Source organism: Scomber japonicus, chromosome 17, assembly GCF_027409825.1.
Source record: "Scomber japonicus isolate fScoJap1 chromosome 17, fScoJap1.pri, whole genome shotgun sequence".
Classification (NCBI taxonomy): Eukaryota; Metazoa; Chordata; class Actinopteri; order Scombriformes; family Scombridae; genus Scomber; species Scomber japonicus.
This window is the reverse complement of record NC_070594.1, coordinates 22,035,008-22,053,086: the sequence shown is the minus strand read 5'-3', so window position 1 is coordinate 22,053,086 and position 18,079 is coordinate 22,035,008. Positions and strand designations below refer to the sequence as shown.

At 38.7% G+C, this 18,079-nt stretch overlaps 1 protein-coding gene across 1 annotated transcript in view; it reads left to right on the top strand.

Moving 5' to 3' along the window:
• ptprk (protein tyrosine phosphatase receptor type K) overlaps positions 1-17,184 on the top strand; it is a 106,975-nt gene extending 89,791 nt beyond the window's left edge. The window contains exons 21-36 of the mRNA XM_053336491.1: positions 1,823-1,983; positions 4,929-5,116; positions 5,637-5,724; positions 6,175-6,251; positions 8,259-8,295; positions 8,449-8,546; positions 8,813-8,929; positions 9,254-9,408; positions 9,581-9,716; positions 10,687-10,836; positions 11,302-11,475; positions 13,158-13,289; positions 13,384-13,509; positions 14,299-14,462; positions 14,749-14,884; positions 15,090-17,184. Coding sequence (XP_053192466.1) covers positions 1,823-1,983; positions 4,929-5,116; positions 5,637-5,724; positions 6,175-6,251; positions 8,259-8,295; positions 8,449-8,546; positions 8,813-8,929; positions 9,254-9,408; positions 9,581-9,716; positions 10,687-10,836; positions 11,302-11,475; positions 13,158-13,289; positions 13,384-13,509; positions 14,299-14,462; positions 14,749-14,884; positions 15,090-15,143 — 1,993 coding nt within the window. The 3' untranslated portion in view covers positions 15,144-17,184. The remainder of the gene's footprint in view (positions 1-1,822; positions 1,984-4,928; positions 5,117-5,636; positions 5,725-6,174; positions 6,252-8,258; positions 8,296-8,448; positions 8,547-8,812; positions 8,930-9,253; positions 9,409-9,580; positions 9,717-10,686; positions 10,837-11,301; positions 11,476-13,157; positions 13,290-13,383; positions 13,510-14,298; positions 14,463-14,748; positions 14,885-15,089) is intronic.
• The last annotated feature ends 895 nt before the right edge of the window (positions 17,185-18,079 follow it).

The window sequence follows — 18,079 nt, the reverse complement described above, 5'->3', positions numbered from 1 at the left end:
AAGGCAGTACCATGTTGCTGTTTCTGCTGCCCATTGACAATAAACTTGGCTTGGCTGCTATTAGAAATGTCAAATGTCACTAAGGCATGTTAAGTAGATACTATAGTACATTTCATAAATGTATATTGACCTGAAAATCTATCTGCAACTTAATTTTACAATTCGGATGATAAAATCAATAAAACAGTAAAATAAATCTATCTTGGTTCTGGTCACAGCCACCCTTCTCTCTTTCTCTGTTCCCATCTCTTTTCCTTATATACACACATCTACAAGTATGCACTCTATGGTGGTTGATCATTTATATACATCCTTTTCTCCAGTTTTCACATTTTCTGTTTACAAACACACACAAACAGCTACAACTGGTCAGCTCTTAAATCTGTGTTCCTACTGAGTGTGTGGATGTGTGTGTATCATGTGTGTATGTGGTCTTAGAGGTGGAGTTGGTGTGTTTTGGGGTCAAGAGGTAAAATCTACAAAAACCACAGCATGCTTTTCTGTCTGTCTACTGGGAAGAAGTCAGAGCCGTATATTGTATCAGTTTGGCAGCAGTCAAAAATGGATTTGCTCATCAGTCCTCCTCAGATGTCATTGCTTCCAGCTGTAGCTATTTCGAGTCCTGGTTAAAGAGTTGTGTTTTTTATTTATGTTGGGACTCAAATTGCTATGCAAGTGCAGCAACTAATTCATCTTGAGAAGGCTGTGTAAAAGAGCAATAATCAATAGGGATGTCCTAACTGATATACACCTATGGCTCTGGGTACATGATGTTCCCGCATGCTCTGTCATGCTCGAAATATTAAGTCCTCTAAAGTTATTTTCCCTGGGATTTTATGGATTGTGCACACTGAGGGAGTTACACTGGAAAAGGATACCTTGATGTTTCCATTTTAAACTGTTATTTTTCTTCAACGGGCAATGTTCTCATGATAAAAAAAGTTTTTGGTTTTTTTGCTGTTCATGGAAACCAACATTTGATTCTACAACAGCCTGTGAAGAAAAATAATAGATTAAAGTTAAAAATCATGTATTGTTTAAATGTATTTTTCCTGTTTTCTTACAATTCTTGGCTCACTATTTATGTCATAACCTTAAACACTACTCACATGATGGTGACTGTGTTACTTTGGTTGGTTAGTGGTTTTCCCTGGGCTACTATATATGGTCACAAGTCATTCCCTTACTGTTGTTATAATGGGATCTTCCAATCTTGCTGCTGTCAGATGAAAACCAAATATTTCATATTTTTAGGATATTTTGTTTGTTTTTTTAATTTTTTCTATTGAGAGCCTAAGTAATAGTTATTTTGTTCTAACAACATGGATAATACAGAAATTATGTTGGCTCAGATAAAAATAGGACTTTCATCTGACAGCTCATCTATATTACTTACTGTAAGTTCATAGCAGGTTTTCCCTTTGCTTCTTGTAGGTCATAGGTCATTTTCCCTGGTCTGTAATAGATGCTGTTTTCCCTTTGCTCCTATAGCCGAGCCTGTTACATGCTGCCATTTACAAACGAGCCTGTCCTCTGACCTTCCTTGCCTGTTCTCTCCTCTTTCCTTCCTCTCTTTTTCTCTTCTCCCCACATTTCTTCTTTTCTCCTTTTTCCTCTGCATCTTGAATCAGCAGCCTGCAGCCCACAGCTGTGTTATTGTCACCAAAACAGAGACCTACTTCATGCTAAATCATTCGACAACAAGATTTGAAGAAAATTCAACACAAGACAAAGCAAAACGAGGCTGTGGTCTGCAGGCTAGTTGATGTTCGTGCTTTTGTTTGTGTGACCCCTGACTGTGTTTGTCTCTGCCCCCCGACAGGAAACTGGCTAAAAAACGTAAAGACGCCATCGGAACAACACGGCAAGAAATGACACATATGGTGAATGCCATGGATCGCAGCTATGCTGACCAGAGCACTCTGCATGGAGAAGACCCAATGGCTGTGACCTTTATGGACTCCCACAACTACAATAACAGATGTAGGTTGATAGACTATTATTATTATTATTATTATTATTACTAAGCATTAACAGGAATATTAGCCATAGACCAGAACTCTTCAAGAAAACCAAACCCCGCCCCAGACTTCAGTCTTATTTTCTGTTTTATACTATTCTATTCTAACATCTCTATGTATGTTCATCTAATTTCTCCTTTTTCAAGTCGTAAACTTAATTTTACTAACAACCTGGCAACATCTTAGGAAATGTGATCGATTGAGTTTTTTCTTTTGGTTCACAGCCGAAAAGTACAAGTGCTATATGTTTGAGAAATGACTTGAAATGATTTCTGTTTTGAGTTAAATCATTCATGCCTTTGCAAAACCATGGGGAGCTGAGCAAACCTTTAAGATAATTGGTGTTAATGTAGATATAAGACTATATACTTTTCTTGCTTTTTTGGGGAGGTTTTAAATTTGACTCATCTATGTTATGAGTCAAATTTAAAATGCTATGTTAAAGCAAAGCTGACATTTAGAACATCTCCTCAACGTCTTTCCTCCTGCAGTGCCCAACGATCCTTTGGTTCCTACTGCTGTGTTAGGTGAGACTTCTGGCATGGTTGAACATCACACATGTATAGCTGTAGTTACCCATCATCATCATCATCACAAAGCCCTTGTGCTTGTAGCCCTGTCTTGTGCGTCCCTGTGCGTCATTACATAGGCCCACGTTTTGTGTATCGTCAGTGTCCATTACATCCTGCAGTGTCCTTTGCTTTGACTTCTAACATGTGTCTCTGTGAGGGTGGAAAGTTTGGCTCCATCGAAGTTTTGGTACTGTGAACTTCTCATTTATCGATACATCTGAAGTGCTAATTGTTTAAGAAAGTTCTTCGCAGTATTGCCACCTAATTAATAGTCAACCAGTTGAAGTAAAGTAAATATTTAGAATGCTTGTCCATATTAGATAACGGTAAATGATCTTTGGACAACTGCATGTTCGTCTCTTATCTTTTTTTGCCACCTACTGCCAACTCGTGTGTAAAACATGGCCGAGACTAAAAACTACAACAGCCAAGCACTTCATCTTTTGTAATGTTATTTCCCCAGGTTCAATCATCCCCATTCCCAGCCGCGGTGTCTGTTTCCTACCGAGCATTATTGATATTCATAGTAATTACCATCATTCTCCCTCAGAGACCTAATTATTTCCACAGTTTTGAGTTGTTTTAAGGCATGCCATGTCCTGTCCCCAAAAAACAACAGAAATTGATGCATAAAAGGAGGAAGATGATTTGTCACATTGCCAGTGCAAAACGACTGCAGATTTAAACTGTGACATCAAGTGGCAGTGAACAACTTAGTGCCTGTAGCTCTGCGCCTGTGTGCTTGGCAGGAGTACATCTTTCTGCGTACTGGTTTTAAGAAGTCTGCTTGTGTTATTCCCTAGGCTTGTTGTGAAAACTGTAGTTTTTGCCAAGTTGGATGTTAGTCCAACTCCAGTGTTGCACTGCAACGTGTTTATCTTCAGTTTAGTGTGGAGTTGACAGTGCAGCATGATGTAGAACTCTAACATCCCCTTAAGGCCTCCACAATCCACCACACCACCAAACTGTGTTAATTAACTGTTCCATAGCCTCTAATTTGGTGTGAAGGCTGCAGTTACAATCTGTCTCAGCCAATCACATCACAGGGTAGCAAGAACTAGCAGGAAGTAGCGAATTAAGAGGCAGTGTCCAGTCAAGTTTACTGTTAATTGGCCTGACGAGGGCCTAACAAACCTTTAACAATCAGTAATGAGCTAACATGTCCTCAGAGCAGAAAAAAGCATCCACTGGATGAAATAAACAGTGTCAGTTAATAAACAGTGGTGAAGATGAAATCAGTCGGTTGTGCTGCAACCCCAAGCTTCTCCATTATACAGCCTGTCAGTCTGAGCATTACTACTGCCAACTCACATTATGCCCCACAGCACAGAGACGTTCACCTGGAAGTTCTGCAGCAGTTTGACCCCTTATTTAAAATGCAAAGATATGATTTGAATCTGCAGCCTTTCTGCACTCAGTAGCAGATGATTCCTGGTCTGTGATTTGATCAAATATTAATAAATATGCAGAATTTTATTTTCAAATTGACTGCCAAGTGTTTCATATAGTTTAATAAATTCAAATAAAAGATGTTAATACAGAATTAAATCAGAGTTTTGCTGAGACCATCAGTATGGAAGATATAGAAACATTTGAATAGTGTAGTGTGAAATATGCAGTTACCAAATCAAGTAACGTGAATCAAGTAACGTGGATGTAAATAGTGGTGAATGATACCACCAGAGGGCATTGCAGTAAACTTCCTGTTCAGTATAGGTTTACAGCTCATTTTAGGTTACTGTCTATATGTTTAGTAAAATGGTCAACTCCTATACATTTTATTCACTACTTTGATAGATTTGTTTTTACCATTTTTGTCATTTTTGTTTGTGAATCGTCTGTATTCTTGTGATCATTTATTATTTATACACCTTTGAGCTCCTTGTAGATGTGTCTTACTAACAAATCTACTTATCCTGCAGTTGAACTAAACCTTTTTACTCTTTTCTTTTCCTGCTGCTCTGGCATGTAGTTCCTATCACAGGTGAGTATAGACAGAGAAAACTCGTTTGTCTGTGGGAGTGAGCAGCATTTTCCAGAGTTAATGGTTCACGGACAGCAGCCATTATCAGTTTTAAGAAGATTTTTTTAATGTTTGTTGCCAAACAAGTGTTATTTCTAAAATATGTACAATATGTTACTTTATCTAGCTTACCCCGTCTTATCATGGAGAATTCAAAAGAAAAATCTTGGGTCGATTTTTATTTTCCTTTACCATGGGCAGTATAAAAATCTTTTTCTGGGTCATATATAATTCATGAACAAACACGCAATCAAGTGACATTTCTAGTAAACTAGTGATTGACCTGACCAGGTATTTCCTCCCCTCTTACAGATGAGAACCATACCGCCTCTGCAGCAGAGAACAGCAGGCTTTTGGATGTTCCTCGGTATCATTGTGAGGGAACTGAATCTCCATATCAGACGGGACAGCTCCACCCTGCCATCAGAGTGGCTGACCTCCTGCAGCACATCAACCTAATGAAAACATCTGACAGTTACGGCTTTAAGGAGGAGTATGAAGTAAGATTATTATCATCAGTACTTTTAACACTAACACTACTAACAGTAACATGTTAATGTTGCTGTTGTTAGAAGTTCAGAAATATTAATTTGTTAAACCAGGACATCTATAATCTTATATTAGGATTGCTGACAGTAAAACACATATCTTTAATATATTTTTCAAACATATGTTTTTTATTGTAGATAACAAGAAAAAATAGTGATGTACAAATCTGTGATGCTTTGATGTTTTGGCATTACATTTAAATGATTAAAAAAAGACTATTAGGGTAAATTGCCACTTAATTCGACAGTATTTTCTGCTTTATTGATTTAACAGTCAAAGAGCTACAAATCTCTTTTTATGGTCACCTTGTTTTAGCACTAATAAGAATTGTCTCACCACTTATATATCCATGGAATCAAACTACCAGAGCAAAACTAACATTATCAGAATTATCTTGCTAGAATGTAATTTTTATGGATCCATGACGTGTAATTTTCTTTTCTATGTTTTTGTCTGTTGTTGGTGATACAGAGTTTCTTCGAAGGCCAGTCGGCCTCCTGGGACGTGGCCAAGAAGGAGCAGAACCGCACCAAGAACCGCTATGGGAACATTATAGCATGTAAGCAAGCAAGCTTTATTTGTGTAGAACTATTTTATAGCAGATATTACAGTGCTTTGCAGGAAGAAGAGATTGGGAAGAAAAAATTGGGGAAAAAGAGAAATAAAAATAATACATGACAGCAAGTAGATTCAGTGGACAACCAACAGAACAGAAAGTATCAAATGAAGTGAAAGATGAAGAGAACAAATCGGGCTTAAGATGTTTTTTTTAGCTGCACACTTGGAGGAGCTTAAAGCCTCTAGAGAGCCTCAGAACCCAAAACTCTGTGTTTGTTTTTTAATCTCAAACTGTTCTAACCTTTGCAGAAAGTTTTGTAGTCACTGAGAGTATAACAAATATTCTCTTTCTTTTTGCTTTCCTCTCTATGCTGCTGTTGCTTTCTCTCTTATCTGCTTTATCTCTTGCTGTTGCTCTCTCCCACACTGCACTTCTGTGTCTTTTCTTTAGATGACCATTCAAGGGTTATTCTCCAGCCCATAGAAGACGACCCCTCCTCCGACTACATCAACGCCAACTACATCGATGTAAGTGGAAACGCATCGAATGCTACTATTGGCTCCCAACGAAACCAACGAAACCACACTCCCTCGCTCGTATGTCAGGCCTCTATACCTTTATTGCGTCTACTAGTCATCCATCTGACCATTTATGCATCCAGCCACTCCGAAAACACATCATACATACACATACACGTGTCTTTCTGAGGTGTCAGTTCTGCTGTCTGTCTCTCTCACCTCTCTATCCATTTACTCACCCATCCATCATTCATTTAATCATTATACAGCCAATTTGGATTTCATTTGAATCTGAATGAGTTGCAGGAAAAAAGGAAACAGTAGATTTTTATTCATCATTTAGATTTAGGAGGACTTTCTCAGTTTTACAGAAATACAAGGGTTAACCTAAGAGCTTTTTCAAAGAGAGATATTTCTTCATTGTCTGTCTTTCATTTAAATAACATGTCCACTCTCCTTACAAGAGTTAGATGAGAAGGTTAATACCTCCTCTAATGTAAATATGGTGAATAAGCTACAGCCAGCAGCTAGTTAGCTTAGCTTTGCATAAAGATTGGAAACAAATTTATAAACCCAAGATATTAAGTGTTTATAATGATCTTTAGAAGTGCTGGTTACTGTTACTTTTGGCTAGAGCCATGCTAGCTGTGATTCTCCTGTCTTTATGCTAAGCTAGGCTAAGCTAACTAGCTGTTAGTGCTAGCTTCATACAGACTCTGCATTTAGCTTTCAGACCATCCATCCTTTAACTGGTCCATCTGTTTATTCATTCATTTTATCTGCATACCAACAACTTTACATCCCTTAGTTTTATCTTTTGTTTTTTTTTCATTCACCTGTCACTCCATAACACCATCTACAGTATCCACCCATCTATCCATCTCCACCTTTCCACTATGCTGTCACCTTTACAACAATCATCTGCATGTCAGTCTCTCACATTGTGCTTTTTAAAATGCTAATAGCATGCTTCACTATATCATCATTATTATTATTATTTACTGCCATTATAGCTGTTACATCCTCACTACCATCCTCATCATGCTAGAATTAGAATGATTAGAGTGGACACTTCCTGATCTATCAAGCTGATCATTGTTGGTACAACTAAGACAACCTGCACTTAAAAGAAATGATAGTGAACCCTGAGACAAAGAACGCTCAGCTAAATGAGTCTTTGGGCTGGAGACTTCAAAATGGCTATGAGGTGGGCTAATGTTCTCAGCAAGTGTCCTTTCTATTCAGTCTAATTCTAAGTTTTCAACCATATTTTTTCTGCATGTCCTGTTCAAACTCCCATTATCTCAATGCAACTTTTCTTTTTCTGATTGACACTCACTGACATTGTTGTGCTTTCTTTCTTTCTTTCTTCCACTCGTTCTTTCTGCCTGTGGCTTGGCCTATAGATTTGGCTGTACAGGGATGTAAGTATCACTGTGGACTCTTTCATTCACGCCCCTCACTTTTTACATCTATTCATACACCAATTCTCACATGCATCAAGTTCCTCCATGTTGAGTTCCTGGGACCTCTTCTGCATGGAGGATCTGATGCCATCTTGCCCTCCCGCTATTCCTCCTTACATCTCACTGTGTGCTTTAAATTTGCTTAAGCATATTACTCCATATTCGTCTTATGGTCATCAGGAAATCCCAATCGGTGATCGTCATAGCACTTTGCACATGTGACAGTTGTTTATAAAGGTGACAGACATCTGTAGAATTGAGATATTTATGAGATAAGCATTTTTTCTAAATCCTAAATCAATACAACAATATGTATTGCAACTCAACATGTCACCCAAAAATGACAATGCCATTTATTGTATTGTGAAGATATTTCAATCAACTTTTATACAAAAGTCTTCAAGATGCTCCGTAATGTTTGTTTAATCACAGGTGAGAACAAGCTGACAGATTAGTTTTGACAGTTTGACAGAGATTTTTAGCCGTCTACAAAGTGATACGCAAGTTTTCGATGCATTTTAAGCTTTTTATCAACATGTTGTGTTTTCAGGGGTACCAAAGACCAAGCCACTACATTGCTACTCAGGGTAAGATACTGCAACACTTTCAATCTCATGCTAAAATACAATTTCTGCATGTTACAAATAATTATAATTTCCACACATTGTTTTGTAAGAAACAAAATGTTTATATCAGTCGTAGAAGTACTGAATATGTGTGTTTTGTGTGTGCATGGGTAGGTCCTGTCCATGAGACAGTGTATGACTTCTGGAGGATGGTGTGGCAGGAACAGTCAGCCTGCATCGTAATGGTAACCAATCTGGTGGAGGTTGGAAGGGTAAGTTACTCTTCTCAGCACTGTAACATTCTGAAGGAGATGTAGCTTGTGTGGCAGTATTTTGTTCGACAGTGTTGAGATGAAGTCAAATTTGTATTAATGGCATGAATGAAATTTAAGAAACTAGTGCTGATATGTTATTGTAGAAGCTGGTGATGTTCAGGTCTTTATATTAGACATGTTCTGCTGGGTAAAATCATAAACAATATTCTCTTATAATCATTGTATCATATTTAATCAAATATTGAAAAACATTTTCCTAACAGGTCAAGTGCTACAAGTATTGGCCAGATGATGCAGAGGTGTATGGAGACTTCAAGGTGACTTTTGTGGAAGTTGAACCTCTTGCTGAATATGTGGTTCGCACATTTACTTTGGAGAGGGTGAGTGCTGCTTTTTTGTACTTACTATATTTACAAAAATGTGTTTGAGAAGCAGTCATGAAGACCCATATAAAGGAAGAAACACAAAATCCTCAACCAGTACTGTTGTTATTTATTCCTGTAGGTGTTTAATGAGCGATTAAAAATGTGTAGCTGTAACTAGTTAGGGGTGTGTTTGTGTCCGCTGTGGGGCTTCAGTGAGCTGCACAGCAGTTAATCAGATAATGAGCTGGAGTCATATTCACTCAGGGAACATGTGTAATGAAATCTAAATGTTTCGAGACAAATGAAATGTAATATAAAATGTCTTATGTCTTCACACAGCGTGGTTTCAATGAGGTGCGGGAAGTCAAGCAGTTCCATTTCACAGGTTGGCCTGATCATGGAGTTCCATATCACGCCACGGGACTACTTTCCTTCATCCGCAGAGTTAAAATCTCCAATCCACCCTCTGCTGGGCCAATTGTGGTCCACTGCAGGTATAAACATACATTAAGACCTGTATATACTGTACACAAACTGTAATACCCTTTTACATACATTGGAAATACACATACATATATGGTCAGAAGGTCTATTGCTTTTGTTTCTCAAATATAGACAAGAAAAACAATTTGAATCAGAAATGAAACTCTCTCTGTCCCTCTGCAGTGCTGGAGCAGGACGTACAGGCTGTTTCATAGTAATTGACATCATGTTGGACATGGCGGAGAGAGAAGGGGTGGTCGACATCTACAACTGTGTGAAGGCTCTTCGCTCCAGGAGGATCAACATGGTACAGACTGAGGTGACTGCATTACCCATCATCCATCTGCATCACCATGATAGAGTACACACAGTGAACTCCCACTGTTAGACTCAGCCATCAACATGGTACCGGCTGAAGGGTCTGCATCCAGGCATCCATCTTAGCGTACCATCCATTCATGAAAATGTCACCTCATTCCATCAACACAACAAACATGATATTTAATGTTGAATATACCTCTCAGTCAAAGGTGAAGAGCATGAGATTCTTCAATAAAACCAAATGAAAAGATGAGAAAATGTCTCTCTTTTCTGCCATCCAGTGGTAATACAAAGTATTGCACTGTGACTGACTAATGCTGCATAACTGATTTATCACAATGGCATATGTAGTATTTACTGATAAATACAAGCTGTTATTCAATAGTATTGTATATAATTTAATATTTCATACTCAGCAGAAGCTTCTAAAATCTCCTCTGCTCTTTGCTCTTCTGCCTTTTCTATCATAAATTTAGTAGACTGTTGTTTCTAAAAGGCACAAATATCTATTTCAACTCTGTAGGGACCACAGGCTTCATACATTCTTCCATGGACACCTTCTGTCCATGTTGCAATCATTCTCATAATTTTCACAAAGCACACGATCTAAGTTACAATCTACTGGTATGTAGTATTGTTACAGTCCAGTTAAGGTTTGTGTCATTTGTCCAATAAATGGTAACAAAGCACATTCACACAGATGTAGACTTCAATTCACTTCCAGTTTGGTCAAATTGAATTGAAGTTACAGTCGTTTGCTTCCTGTGCAGACTTCACAGTCATCATCTCATCCATAGCTCCACCTCCCACCAGCCACCGCTCACTCACTCACTGTGTCTGCTTGGTCACTTTCATTTGGTATCACGTGTGTGTTGTCTATCTTTAATAATTGGAAATGTGTTTAACAAAGTGTGACATATGTGTGTCTGTATGTGATAATATGCATATTTTGAATTATGCATCTTCAGGAGCAGTATATATTCATCCATGATGCCATACTAGAGGCCTGTCTATGTGGAGAAACAGCCATACCAGTCTGCGAGTTTAAAGCTGCGTTTTACGAGCTGATCCGCATCGACTCCCAGACCAACTCGTCACATCTGAAGGATGAGTTCCAGGTAAAATCTGATTTTCAGAAATTGCTTAATCCCTTAAAAGTGATGCTCCATTCAAAAACGTATGACTTGGATTTACAGGATTTACAGCACAAAATCAGAATGTCAATAGAAAATTGTCTCACCTCTTCTGCAGTATAATCCGCCTTTTAGTTTTCTGTGCTATAATGCAGCATCAAAATGTAGCCATATTTTGCCATAGTTATCAGCTCCTGAATCCACTTCTGGCAACTCAAAATGAATCATTAATATGAATCCCCAAATTAAAAAGTGTAACATTATGCTTTATCTCCAACCTTCAACAGTCAGAAACATTTTAGCAATGGTATTTGTGCAACAGAACTTGATATAACAGCCATTTTTTTATTGACACCAGCCTCTCTGGGGGGATATTTTCATCTTCATGACACCCACCTTTAAATTTCAACTTTGCATATTAATGTTTTATACGTCCCTCTCTTTGTCCAGACTTTAAACTCGGTGACTCCCCAGCCTCAGCCTGAAGATTGCAGCATTGCATTGTTGCCTAGAAACCAAGATAAGAACCGCTTTATGGATGGCCTTCCTCCTGATAGATGCCTACCCTTCCTCATCACAATAGATGGAGAAAGCAGCAACTACATCAATGCTGCTTTGATGGATGTAAGTCTATAACACGTTCACATACATTCAATAAGGTTGTGTTATTTTCAACACATCAAGCAAGAGTAGTTTGGGACATTTCACACTGTGGTAAAAAGCCTTTCAGAGGAGCAGATGTGTTGCTTTTAACACAATTTAAGCATATGCAATGTGAAAAGATAAATAAATGTATCTGTTGTCCCAAACTGCAGTCACAAATTTGTTGAAAATGATACAGACTTTTAAGAGAGTATACACAAATGAAGAGATGTACTTGCAAATATTTATGCACATATGTTTATACAAACGGACACACGGACACACACACACACACACACACACACACACACACACAGACTCCCCTCCCTGTTTGTGTGATGCTGTGTTTGTGGTTTTAGCAGCAGAAGGCTAGAGACAAATCCAGGTTCTGAAAAGACCACTAGCTTCTCTGGCCACCACCCAAACATTGCTTACATTGGCAACAGTTGACACAGCCTCAACATGTTGCCCGTGTACCACGACTTGAAAAACTAAGTCACAGAGTTGGTAGAAAAATGAGGTAAGATAGCAATATCTGGTCAGCGTCAGTCATAATTACAGTTTAATGTTCATTAGCAGTTCTGTTCTTATAGAGATTATACACCAGAGAGGAAGGACAGATAGTGAGGGATGGAATAAATAAGTTCATGCTAATGGTTGAAACACAAAATGTAATTTATGCATGGTGTGGAAAGAAGCCTGGCTTCTCTCCAACAAAGACATTGGAGGACAAAACGAACAATAATTGTGATTAAACTGATTAATTTCAGCCCAATTTATTTAAAAAAAAAAAAAAAAAAAAAAGAAATCACATTTGAAGTAGTTAAGTTAAACTTACCTTTGGCCTCTCTTTAACCAAGCTGTCAGAAGAGTTCCAGGTAATGGGATTTCACTTCAAATCTCCAATACTGGATTTGTTTCATGGCTTCAGTGTCTTTCTGCCACCAGGTTCATGTTTAGCAAAGCCATTTACACCCCAGACCCTCACATGAGACTCTCTCCATGACTACATTTGACCCATGTCACACATTTGGCTGCATATTTTCATTCAGGATGAGTTGAGCTCAGTTTACTTTCACTTCAGTCAATTCATTGTTTAATAAATAACTGCAAGTGTTTGAATCAATTTTTATATTTTAATTAAAATAAAATGATATTGACAGATTTGTCATCAGAGTAGTTTTGTCATGTGAACTTTGAGGAATGTCAGCATCTTGAATTGACTGAACATGAAGTTAATTGACTCTATTAGATGTAGATGTACTGTATATGTATTTGTACAGGCAATGCATGCTAACTCACTGCATGATCATGTGACCAAACATCACCTTTTATCAAGTATGCTCGCTGTCATGTCCCACAAATCGTCCCACTTTGTTTGGCTGTTTGTGTGTGTATGTGTGTGTATGTGTTTGTGTATGTGTGTGTGTGTGTTTGTGTGTGTTCGTGTGTGTGTGTGTGTGTGTGTGTGTGTGTGTGTGTGTGTGTGTGTGTTGTGAGAGAGAACATATAAGACATATGATGGATGTGTGTGAAAAGCAAAGCTGTCTGAGTCTTACAGTCCTGTCCTGCCTGCTAATCGACTTGTTAGTTTAAAATAAATGACTAAATAAAGTTTTGATAGAAATGTCATCCCGTCACTTTTGTTGTCTTGTTTGCTTCAGAGCTACAGACAGCCTGCTGCATTCATCGTTACCCAGCATCCTTTGCCTAACACCGTCAAAGACTTCTGGCGTCTGGTTTATGACTATGGATGCACCAGCCTGGTGATGCTGAATGAGATTGACCTCGCTCAGGTATTTCACTTTTACTGTGTGTTTTCTTATCATATAAAGTAATAATCGCTCTCGGTCTTTGCATCATGTGTCTAAATCCCTTTTATCTCTACAGGGTTGTCCCCAGTACTGGCCAGAAGAGGGCATGCTGCGTTACGGGCCAGTCCAGGTGGAATGTATGTCCTGCTCGATGGACTGTGACGTTATCAGCCGGCTCTTCAGAGTCTGCAACCTCACCAGGGTCAGTACACATACAGGATTTATGTTATTTTGTTATGTCTCTGTGCAGTAAACCAAGTAATGTGTCAGTCACATCAAAGGTCACCAAACTTCTGGCAAACAGAAATAAACTGCACAATGTTAGGATGTTTGAATTGAGGTCAAAGATCCTCTAAAGTCAGATACATCTTCCTCTGTAGCATTATGGACCTGAAAAAGTGCAAAAACTATGCATCATCTTTATAAAAGAAATGCTGTCCTCATATGAGGATAATGGGTTTATTTTACTGTATAACATTTAATTCACCAGTGTATAAAACTATTAGTTTCCTACATTTACATAAATGATAATAATCCCAATGTCCTCAAATGAGTACTTCTTGCTTAGCAGTGTCGTAGCATGTTGCTAAAATTAGCCAAATGTGTATCAAACTACAAACATTATTAAGCATAAATAAACCATAGTTTCAACCATAAAATTTGATCAGGTTTTGCACCTGGTCCACTTTTGTCTTGGGACTGGCTGTTGACTGGGCCTGATGCCTGCCATCTACTGACTGATATGTTGTGCTTTTGCTACCACTAGGTGGCACAAAAAAGTGTGTACGAATGAGGACAAAAGGTCAAAGTTAAGCAGAATGAAGTATAAGGTCCAGCAAACCCAAAATGTGATGTCCACATATGAGGACGCAGGGTCGCAGGAGGTTAAAGTGTGATTACAAAACTAAAACAGGGTGACCTCATGTACTGTTTGAGAAAAGAATGCTGATGACGGTATTTCTCTGTGTGTGTGGTTTGTTTGATATTTCAGCCTCAGGAGGGTTACTTGATGGTTCGTCAGTTCCAGTACCTGGGCTGGGCGGGACACAGAGAAGTCCCCGCCTCCAAACGGTCCTTCCTCAAACTGATCCTGCAGGTCGACCAGTGGCAGCGTGAAGGAGAGGAGGGAGAGGGAAGAACCATAGTCCATTGCCTGTAAGTACACACCAAACATGCATACTTCTCCCTCCATTTATTCCATTTAGCATAAGTGTTTTTTAAAGGTAATTATGAGGAATTGTAGTTAATACCAATCATCTTTGCCAATTTTTGGTCATTATTAAATCCTCCCAACTCTTTGAGTCTGACATTTCTCTCACCAGGAGCTATTTATGTCTTTAAAATGTTCAGAATTTATTGACAAGCACCATCTACTCACTCTGACACATAGATATCTGTTGTGTTTGTGTGTGTGTGTGTGTGTGTTTGTGTGTGTTTACAGAAATGGAGGTGGGCGAAGTGGAGTATTCTGTGCCAGCAGCATTGTGTGTGAGATGGCCAAGAGGCAGAGTGTGGTGGATGTGTTTCATGCTGTAAAGACCTTGAGGAACAGCAAACCTAACATGGTGGATACTCCGGTGAGTCACAGAGGAGGGGGAAAAAAAGAGACAGTGAGAGGCTGAAATATCCCTCCTGTTTTATGTATAAAGTCAGTGATTTTCACACAATGTTCTGTGCTTAAATGTCTTTGCATATTTTAACATATAATATAAAATTGAGCCAAACAATGAATGTGACTGCACAAATATTAATCCTGATACATGTTTGTCTGCGTGTGTACAGGAGCAGTATCGCTTCTCCTACGACCTGGCACTGGAGTTCATCGAGTCCTCCTAAATACAGGAGAGAAGAAGAGGAGGAGGAAGTGGAGTAGAGCAGGAGATCATCTTTTCACTTCCCGCGTGCTCGATCCTTTGCTTTCGCTCTGCCCCAGCTCCTCTGCCCCCTCTGCGGCAGCGGCCATTCTGTAGCACCTGTTTTGCATCCCCTACAAATGGCAAAATTGGCTTTAAGCAGGAAGTGTGCAGAGGAGGAGTGCAGCAGAGGAGGAGATGTTTACTCCTGTATGCTTATTGTACAGCTTTTCGAGTGCCAGCGGGCCCCTGTATGTTTTGGGCCCCCATTTAAATGTTACGCCTCTCACCACAGCCCGCCAACCCTGCGCTCCCATGGACCGGATGCCTCATGCTGTTGCAGCTGCAGTACTCCATGTGAACTGTAGATGTCTCCCTCCCGCTTTTTGCCAGCTGCAACCACAGCTTTTGATTAACTGCAAGTTCAAGTTTTCAGTGGCCCCACATTTCTGCTCATGCTAGTTTTTGAGTAGTTTTACAGTGTCGGGCATCTCATCATGGTGATGTTTTAATATTTGCAGCCGGTACTTTTGTACAAGAACAAGAAACTTAAAGTTACAGCCTGGCCAAACTCTGTGAATGCTTCTGTTTTCTACTCCATACATCAGCAGCACCATCTTCATGTTTTTCAGGTCATTTCAGTGAACATTATTACGTATTTGAGTGCTTCATCGCATCTCTCAACCCATTTACTTTGGTGACATAGAGTAGATCATAGAGATGCAGAAAATAACCTATATGTCAGTATAAGTTTGCTTATTAGATAAAGTAGTATCTTTGAAACAAAGCTGACAATGAAACAAAAACAGAAAGTTTACATGGGGAGTTTTAGGATTTTAGGGTTGTTGTTTTTTTTGTTTTTTTTACAATATCATGAAGTGGCAACTTGAACGATCTCGTGTAGGATTTTCACTAAAAAAATATCTGTTAAAACAAAGTGTGATATGTATCATTGTTTATGTTTTCTGCAAGCTGCAGAGTTGATTTTCTCTGATTGCTTTTGTAGCATAATTTACTGATCTACTGGTTAGAAGTTTTGAAGTCTTCTTTGTACCCCAAATTGTAAAATTGAACACTTCAGATTCTTTATTTCAGCCATGTGACATTTGCTTAATCATGTTTAATTCAGGGCTGGGCCCAATGCACTTTCAATTCAGCCAATTCACAAATGGAATCATTTTAAAACTCTAACAGAAATCAATTTTGGGTGCAACAGGATTGGTCTGTTGGCCTGTAGAAAAGACTGATAAGAAAACACTCTTTCTTAAACTGGTAAATGACACTTTCCATTTATGGTTTGAATGGAATTGGAAGTGAACTGACCCCAGGCCTCGCTTGTTTTGTGCACTGGTGGCCAACACTTTTCTCTTTTGTTTTATTATTATTTTGTAGCTGATGTTTATTCATAAGCCAAAGACTTTGTGTAAATATGTCTATATGGATAAAGCACATTGTTTGTATTTATTGTTTGTTTACTTGCATTGCTTGTAAGAACAATCATTCTTCATTCCATGTTTACTCTTACCACCAGCGTTTCTTAAACTGTGGGTCGGGACACAAAATGGGCTGCGAGTCTGTTTGTGTCGGGTCCCTGCAGGATCAGAGTATTAGTACGATTTAACGAGCCCGTTATTAACGAGCCCGAGGTGAGAGACTGCATCTGCTCAATTTGAGTCCATGAAGAAAAGTTTAAGAACCCCTGATCAAAGCTGTATATTAAAGCTTTAGAAGTAGTTTTTCAGTATTTAGGTGGAATTCAGTAGTATTGTCTTGTTTTCACTTAATGAATCTGTGTGATGTTACTGTGGTTTATTTGTGCAAAAGCCCATTGCTCTGTTTGTGGTCAGTAGAACATCAGTGCATTTCTATGCACAGAGTATTTTGGATAATAGCTCCTATCCCTCTTAACGTCTCAGTTGGGATAAGCTGTTTATCTTCATCTTCATATCCTGCTCACCATTATCCCTGAATACACACTGACTCAGTGATGCAAGCAGGCGTAGTGAGTGATACAAGCAGGGCTGTGAAACAAAAACATTTATTGTGCCTAATCATTTGAATTTCCTCGCTGATACAAGCATTTTTAACAGCATCTTAGATTGCAACCAGGGCTTTGTTGAATGCGTTCTCATGGACGATCAATGTTTTAAATACCGTTTTGGACCATGATTCAATGTGTTTTATTAATCAGAATGCTTCATGAATTCATCGTGAGGCTTTACAGGCTTATCGAACACCACATGTGTTTCTGTTGTGCACAAAAAGAAAAAAAGTTTATTGTAAATGAAATGTCAGAGGTTCCACTTGGTTGGAACATGAGTAGCCAAGGTTACGGATGTTATTGTAAATAGACTATCATGAGTACATTAAAAGCCTCTATTGTTGGACGGACAGTAAAGATTTAGCTGATGGATGCAATGTCAGAACATGGGTTCTGTTTGTAGATAAATAAAAAAAAAAAGAGAGAGAGATTGTAAACCTGCAGGATTAAACTTCAAATACTGATATTGTTTAAAAGAAACATTTTAGTTCCCACTGAATACAGAAAAGATCTTTATTCTGTCTGTGGAACCTCAATTTTATTTTTTATTTTTTTGTTCCTCCAGATTTCTGGTCTGACCCAAAGAAGGGAGAGTTAAAAGTTAAGGAAGGGAAAACTGATGGCCATCTCTATAGCATGCAGAGAGAGAGAGAGAGAGAAGTGAAACTCTCAGTGACGAGGGTGTTAACAGTAATTCAATACGTCCACCTCCTTAACTGACACACAAAGGAGAAAATCCTGTTACGATTCCCACCGTTTCTCAGTAATAAATCAGACGTTAATGGCCCTGAAGAATAGTGAATGAAGCTGGTTTCTGGATAAGAGGCCAGTCTGAATATAGAGTTGATAGTCATGGTTCATAATTACTCTTGTCTGTA